Source organism: Salvelinus sp. IW2-2015, linkage group LG6.2 (assembly GCF_002910315.2).
Source record: "Salvelinus sp. IW2-2015 linkage group LG6.2, ASM291031v2, whole genome shotgun sequence".
Lineage (NCBI taxonomy): Eukaryota > Metazoa > Chordata > Actinopteri > Salmoniformes > Salmonidae > Salvelinus > Salvelinus sp. IW2-2015.
In genome coordinates, this window is record NC_036846.1 from 14722620 (window position 1) to 14730619 (window position 8000).

General features: G+C 40.6%; 1 protein-coding gene across 1 annotated transcript; it reads right to left on the reverse strand.

Moving 5' to 3' along the window:
* Window positions 1-262: 262 nt before the first annotated feature.
* On the reverse strand, window positions 263-7916 carry LOC111965864 (malignant T-cell-amplified sequence 1-A). Its single transcript, XM_023990243.2, has 6 exons — window positions 7646-7916; window positions 7291-7443; window positions 6252-6349; window positions 6025-6158; window positions 5461-5528; window positions 263-492 (listed from the first exon to the last, which is right to left on the reverse strand). Exons 1-6 carry the CDS (start codon window positions 7654-7656, stop codon window positions 411-413), a joined length of 546 nt encoding a protein of 181 aa, XP_023846011.1. The 5' UTR covers window positions 7657-7916; the 3' UTR covers window positions 263-410.
* Between the last annotated feature and the right edge of the window lie 84 nt (window positions 7917-8000).

Below are 8000 nucleotides of genomic sequence, written 5' to 3' on the forward strand. Positions count from 1 at the left end.
AGCGTCATTGTACACCCTGGAGTAGATTTAATATGGACAAGTGGCAGCTAGGTTACTTGTTTTCTCATACATACACCTGAAATGTTGAATGTGACCATTTTTTATTTATTTTGAGTTATTTGATTTAACGTCATAAATCCATGTAACAGCATATACGTGGTACTATGATCTACAATCCATTTCAAATGTTTTGCTCCTGGTAGCAAGTGAATCCCAACGACACCATGAAATGTAAAGGCTGTGAAAAAGAAGGGAAAATATCTTGAATGCAGGTTTTTATTTGTGCATTAATTGGGGATTGGTTCAAAGCCTCCAGCTAGTTACACAGCTAAGTCCATTGGTGTAAACAATCGACTGGCAGCCTCACTGTCAAGAGCTTCACGTTGTCCAGGGGGGTTGGTGAAGACATCTCACTTATACGTCTTCATGTGCCACAGTCCATCATTAAGATAGTGAACAGTTTCAACTCCTACTCCCTTGTTGACTTTCTCTCTGCTCACAAAAAAAAGTAAAGTGAAATGAGCATTAGGCAAGTTTACAAAAGTACAGTAGTATACACACACACAGGTCGGTGGCACCTTAATTGGGGAGGATGGGCTCGTTAATGGCTGGAGCGGAATAGTTTCCATATGTTTGATGCCATTCCATTTGCTCTGTTCCAGCCATTATTATGAGCCGTCCTCCCCTCAGCCTGCACTGGGTACACATACAAGTACATTTCTGCGGTGTAAATGGGTCTTTCTATAAATAAGGGGGCCAATGTGTGACTGATCAACATTTCAAAATGGTTTGAAAGAAAATGGTTTTATCCACATGTGTACTTTAGAGGAATAAAAGTAAATATGCAAAGTGGCCCATTACTCCACCTATACAACAACATAGACCTTGGACTACACATCCTTTAAGCAGAGTAAACATACATTGGCAAGTCAAATTCAGGGACTTTTTCAAGCACCTAATTGTCATTTGTTTATAGGCCCTAAAATAGAACCCACCCTTCCCCCAAAAAACGTCAAAAGTAGATGTTGTCGTCCTCAATAACCTCACGTGGTTTTACCGCAACAGAGTAGGGCAACGCCCTTCAATTGAAGCAGCGGGAAACAAAACTGGCCACATCGCTCACAAAAACAGATCAAAAATGAAACTGATAATTATATGGGAGCAGAACTTACAAATTGGCTACAATAATTACAAGGACTTTTCAAACACCAAATTGAGGTGAATGTCTGATTTTCAAGGTAGGCCTATACCAGCAGTCTACTTGAATTTCTGAGCTCCAAATTCAAGTTGGCTACTTTCAAGCCCCTTGTATTGTTTAAAATTGCAGGTGTAACAAGGAAAACAAAATGTATTTGTCATCAGTGGTGTAAAGTATTTTTACCTATGTTTTTTGGGGGGGGTATCTGTACTTTACTATTTATATTTGACTACTTTTACTTTTCTACATTCCTTTAAATATTGTACATTTTACTCCATACATTTGCCAAAAGTACTTGTTACATTTTGAATGCTTAGCAGGACAGGAAAATAGTCAAATTCACGCACTTATCAACCGAACATCCCTGGTCATCCCTACTGCCTCTGATCTGGCGGAATCTCTAAACACACATGCTTAGTTTGTATATTACGTCCTAATATTGGAGTGCGTCTGTGGCTTTCCGTAAATAAATTTAAAAAAACTAAATGGTGCCATCTGGTTTTTAAATGATTTATACTTTTACTTTTGATACTTAAGTATATTTTAAACCAAATACTTTAACTCAAGTAGAATTTTACTGGGTAACTTTTACTTGAGCCATTTATTACGGTCAAGTTTTCCACCACTGTTTCATGTTATTTCATTACCAGATCATATTGTGAATAAACCCACTAGGCTATGAAATGTTATTTACAGTGCATTCGGAAAGTATTCAGACCTTGACTTATTCCACATTGTTACGTTACAGCCTTATTCTAATACATATTAATACATTTTGAATAACCCCCCCTCAATCTACACACACTAGCCCATAATGACAAAGCGAAAACAGGTTTAGACATATTTGCAAATGTATTATAAAATAAATACCTTATTTACATAAGTATTCAGACCCTTTTATAAGATTTGATTGAGCTCAGGTGCATCCTGTTTGCATTGATCATCCTTGATGTTTCTAAAACTTGGAGTCCACCTGTGGTGACTTCAATTGATTGGGCATGATTTGGAAGGGCACAACTGTCTATATAAAAGGTCCCACAGTTGACAGTGCATGTCAGAGCAAAAAACAAGCCATGACGTCGAAAGAATTGTCTGTAGAGCTCAAACAGGATTGTGTCGAGGCAAGAACACAGTGGCCTCCATCATTCTTAAATGGAAGAAGTTTGGAACCACCAAAACTCTTCCTAGAGCTGGCCGCCCAGCCAAATTGAGCAATCGGGGGAGAAGGGCCTTGGTCTGGGTGACCAAGAACCCGATGGTCACTGACAGAGCTCCAGAGTTCCTTTGTGGAGATGGTTGTCCTTCTGGAAGGTTCTTCCATCTCTACAGCACTCCACCAATCTGGCCTTTATGGTAGAGTGGCCAGATGGAAGCCACTCCTCAGTAAAATGCACGACAGCCCACTTGGAGTTTGCGAAAAGGCACCTAAAGGATTCTCAGACCATGAAAAACAAGATTCTCTGGTCTGATGAAACCAAGATTGAACTCTTTGGCCTGAATGCGTCACGTCTGAAAGTGTCACGTCTGGAGGAAACCTGGCACCATCCCAATGGTGAAACATGGTGGCAGCATCATGCTCTGGGGATGTTTTTCAGCGGCGGGACTGAGACTAGTCAGAATCAAGGGGAAAGATGAATGGAGCAAAGTACAGAGAGATCCTTGATGAAAGCCTGCTCCAGAGCGCTCAGTACCTCAGACTGGGGCGAAGGTTCACCATCCAACAGGACAACGACCCTAAGCACACAGCCAAGACAACGCAGGAGTGGCATCGGGACAAGTATCAATGTCCTCGAGTGGCCCAGCCAGAACCTGGACTTGAACCCGATCTAACAACTCCGGAGAGACCTGAAAATAACTGTGCAGTGACGCTCCCCATCCAACCTGATAGAGCTTGAGTAAATCTGCAGAGACGAATGTGAGAAACTCCCCAAATATAGGTGTGCCAAGCTTGTAGCATAATACCCAAGAAGACTCAAGGCTGTAATCGCTGCCAAAGGTGCTTCAACAAAGCATTGAGTAAAGGGTCTGAATACTTATGTATAAAATATTTTTATAATTTGGCTAAAATTTCTAAAAAACTGTTTTTGCTTTGTCATTATGGGGTATTGTGTGTAGATTGAGGGAAGAAAATCTATTTAATACATTTTAGAACAAGGCTGTAACGTAACAAAATGTGAAAAGTCAAGGGGTGCAAATGCACTATATATCCAGAATAATTAATAGGAAAAGCGCTGGGCGTTGTGCAATAGTCTATCCTGTAGACTCAGTGTCCAATCCGAGGCGCAAAAACATATGTAAAGGAACTCATTACCTTGAGGCTTTCTCAGTTCAATCTTGGGATATTAGAGCCAATGTGGATCCAGGCACAACTGTCTTCACTGGTGTAATGAATGAGTCACAAATATTCTGGACATTCCTCAAACATTACATGCGCTATCACAACAGCTGAAAATTCCTTCCTGGATCAGATGTGAGAAAATATCACACTTAAATAAATCAGCTGGACACCAAATGCGCATCCAAGTACGAAAGCATAATTATTTTAGAACCATGTTAATGACAGTATCAGTTTAGGTTTTAAGGTGACTCTTTTGGTTAGAAGCATTGGGTTTTGCAATCTCATAGATCATTTTGGATATGCATACCCATAAACTGTTTTCGCCCCATAACATGAGACACGAACTGCTACCTGGAAATGGATCCTATTGCAGAAACTTATTTACTGGACTCCTGAAAAACACCACTCACTCCTGTCCAGTTCCATCTGATTTCTGCTTGGATGCTATCATTCCTGTTAATGGATGACCAGTATGCCCTTCTCCCTAGGACTCTGATAGGTGCAGAGCTAGTCAACCCAGTGGTGCCTGAACTTTTTAATAATACTAGCTTGTTGATGCTTAGAAAAAAATAACCGCTATAGTTACCACTGCTTTATACTAGCATGGGGAAAATCTTAAGGCCTTGTCCATGAGTGTCAGTAATCAGGTTCTAGCGGCTGACAGACTGATGGTAGAACAATCTAAGGCAGGAGAATCGGTTATATCAGCCATTGTGACTGAACAATTCTGAGAGCCTTTTCTCCTGGGAAGATGGTGAGCTTATCAATGCTGTAAACATCTGTTCCTTTTATGTTTTCATTGGCTGGTAACTTGTATGTGCCTTTGTGTCAAACGGATTCTCACGCAAAGTGTGAGCAATAATGTTAACCTGTTTGTCCCCTCTGCTCCCTATCTGGAAGAAGAGGGACAGAACATTCTTATGACTGAAATGCAATTTCCCCCCAGACAGGGAAGTCTGAAACCCCTGGTTTACAGAGCTCCAGTACAAGGACTAGTTATGCTGAGATACCATAAAAAGGGGAGATTGTGGAAGAGTACATTTTGATTTGTTATTTTATATGACCTGTAGAAGGGACAGGTCATTCTGTTCCTCATCTTGTCTGTAAGGTTGCTCTGTTCCCTGATATGCTCAAATCGCACTGTTTCAAGTTGCCCTTTTGTAATATAACTAGGGATGCACAATATATTGGTAAGCAGATCAGAATCGGCCGATGTTAGCTACAAATGTCGGCATCGGATCTGTCTAGTTGAACGCTGTTGTGCAAAACCGATGTCAAAGCTGACATGAATGCCTATATAACATAGGTAGATGACGTAATCACGGCATGAAAAATACAGCGCTACATGTGCAACACAGCATTCCTAACCCCCTCCCATCCTGGGTCTGTATAAATGTCTGTGAAATCTAAGAGCGAGTCGAATTGGTTTTACCTTGCACGCATGCTCGTAATAAAGCTTTTTATATTGAGATCGGACTGCCTTCTGAGTGGTTTTTCCACCACAATAGCTGCACTGCATTTCTGAGAGCTTTATACAAAAAAACTGTCTGACAGCTAGATCCAGGATTCTTAAAGGGTCCAAGTTCAATGTCTAATTTAACTGATTTAATGCTTAATACATGATAACGCCATCTTACGCCATCTTAAATGCAAGGTCAGAAAAGTAATGTTTCATGTTGCTCGATTTTGGGAAAAATCCATCAAGACACCAACCATGATAAAGGGTTAAACATCAACTCGTGAATTTTATTGAATATAGCTATGCCCCCTTATATTAATGTAATGACATGAAGAATATTTTTTACAGATTATTATCAATGACTTATCAACAGCTGTAACAAGTTGTTCAGTGTAGGAAATCCTCCCTGGTACCCTAGATTATAGAAAGACCCACATAGGAAAAAGCACACGATGTGATACTTACATGTCTTCTGCAGACATCTTCATGACTCCGACACAAAGCGCATGTTGCTTGCCCTCCGCCATTATGGCCTGAAACCAATTGTCAAGGAAACACCATCTCACATGCACTTGATACTAACAGGAAGTGTCTAAAACACCAATGTTGGTGTATGACATCATTACAAGCTGACATAACGGTGCGTTCAGAAGGTTAAAATGTGTAAAACCAGATGTATGGGTCAAACTGCAACATTATACACATTATTAAGGTTGTAAATGGCTTTGTTTTACCATCTTTTGGTCAGAGAGTTGAAAGGTCAGTGACTCATACACTCTGGTATCAAAATGCTGGTCTGAGTTTCCCACTTGGAACTCCGACTTGAGGGCCGATCTAGTGGTAAGCCATTTCCAACGGGAACTTGGACCTCAGTTTCTGAAAGCATCATCATGATCACAATGAATATGATTACATGGATGGGGGCCTGATCCTAAATAAACACTTTCACTATTAGACACTGAGAATACAGCCCAATAAGATGTTGTACTGAACATAAATGATCAGCATAATCGGTCATAGGAAGGATACAACTACTGTTTCTGAGGCAGAGGGGTAGAGTTTGGCGCCTGGGGACGTCAATCCAGGACACATGATATTGGCTCCACTTAAGACAAACTTGATGGCCCCTTTGTCTACTTGTTGGTGTGGAAGAATAAAGGGGTCTGTAAAATATGAACAGAGAAACTTACTGAACAGTACACTGCAACACAGCAATTCATCAGACACCTGCACATCAAAAAGAGCAGAGGTCTTACACTTATGCAGCAGTCGGAGGGTTGGGTAGAACGGTCCTTCTCTTTGTCTGAAGAAGAGCAATTCTCCATTCACCGTCAAGATTTCAATGTGTTCATGGCTGCAGGTTGGATGACGGAACACAAAACAACATGTCAAACTCTTCTCTAGTTCACCCAAGGGGGGCTATACCCAGCCCTCTTGGGTTCTCAGCCGAAGCATGCAACGCGGCCAATGTGTACAACAATCCCGACACCGTTTCGAAATAGATATCCAGCATCTCCGAACACCTGTGTGTTACGGAAGAAGGAAGCTAGAAAAGTGTTGAAAGTAAAAAAAATACTGTTGGCTGCAACAGTTAAAATGTAGAATAAGTCTTTTTTGCATTTGTTAAATTATTTTGATGTGATATGAAAGTAGAGGGCCTTGTATTTCTTGAACCAAATTGCAATTGAGAATCCATTCACATTTATATGGAGTATCAGACTGTTTTGGATGCCAGAGTCAATTTGCCTCTAGACATAACTTAAGGGCCTTGGATGGTAAGGAGTAGGCTAGCCTACACTCCTTCACAGTCCATCTTGGGCTAGTAAAACTGATGTCAACAAATATTCAAAATACAATGGACTTGTTCGACATTGCAGCAGACAGTGCTGTTGACTTGCGACTGACTGATCAAAAAAAAAATCACCTTGCATGATCATAAATAACTACTAATTATTATTTGTTGATCAGTCAGTCGGTCAACATTTACCCACACTGGGAAAGGGGCATACCTAGTCAGTTGTCCAATGGAATGTATTCAACTGAAATGTGTCTTCCGTGCTTCTACACCTGCATTGCTTGCTGTTTGGGGTTTTAGGCTGGGTTTCTGTACAGCACTTTGAGATATCAGCTGATGTACGAAGGGCTATATAAATACATTTGATTTGATTCCGCATTTAACCCAACCCCTCAATCAGAGAGGTGCATCATGGACTTGCTGATCTGAAACCATTGACTGTACACACAGTCTCAAACACGGCCACTGATAAGGGGGAAAAGATTATCCTCTTGACTTACCATCGCACTATTTTGACAGGGTCCTTTTTTGGCATGATATGGTTGAGCCATGACTCAATGTCTGGAAACTGGTCCAACAGCTGGTTTTTGATGCCTTTGATTACAGAGGTCTTCAGCTGAATACAGTTGGAAACATTTTCCTTCTCATCAAATCTGAAACGAGACAATAGAAACACATTCATGTTAGTTTGACCCTTCATTCAAATGAAAGCTAATCAAGAGTTATCAGTTGATAAGTCTATTTGGAAGACTAAGAACATGTTATAGTTAGCTAGCTAAGTGGCTATAGTTAGCTAACTAGCTGCCTGGTCATGTAGATAGCAAGTTAGCTAGGGAAATCATGCGTAATACCTACTTTTTAAACATCCTCGTTGGTCGCGTTTACTGTGGTCTTCTCTACCTAGACAAGTCTATTATTTTTGCTTGATGTTTGACTTTGATGAACAAAAATCCAATAACATGTATTTCATATATCAATTCAATAGTCTCCCCACGCCTGTTTCGCAGTTTATAGGCAGCAAGTGACGTCAACTTGCGACATGCATGCGACAGTTTCGAACGAAATACGGCAGGCTCCGAACCCGAAGGCCCCATTCGAATATTTTAAAGATGAGTACTTCCTTCCTCCCTTATTTCTATACTTTATTCCTTTCTACGTCCTTTCTATACGTTGAAAATACGTTCTAAACCATAACTTTAGACAGTAAACC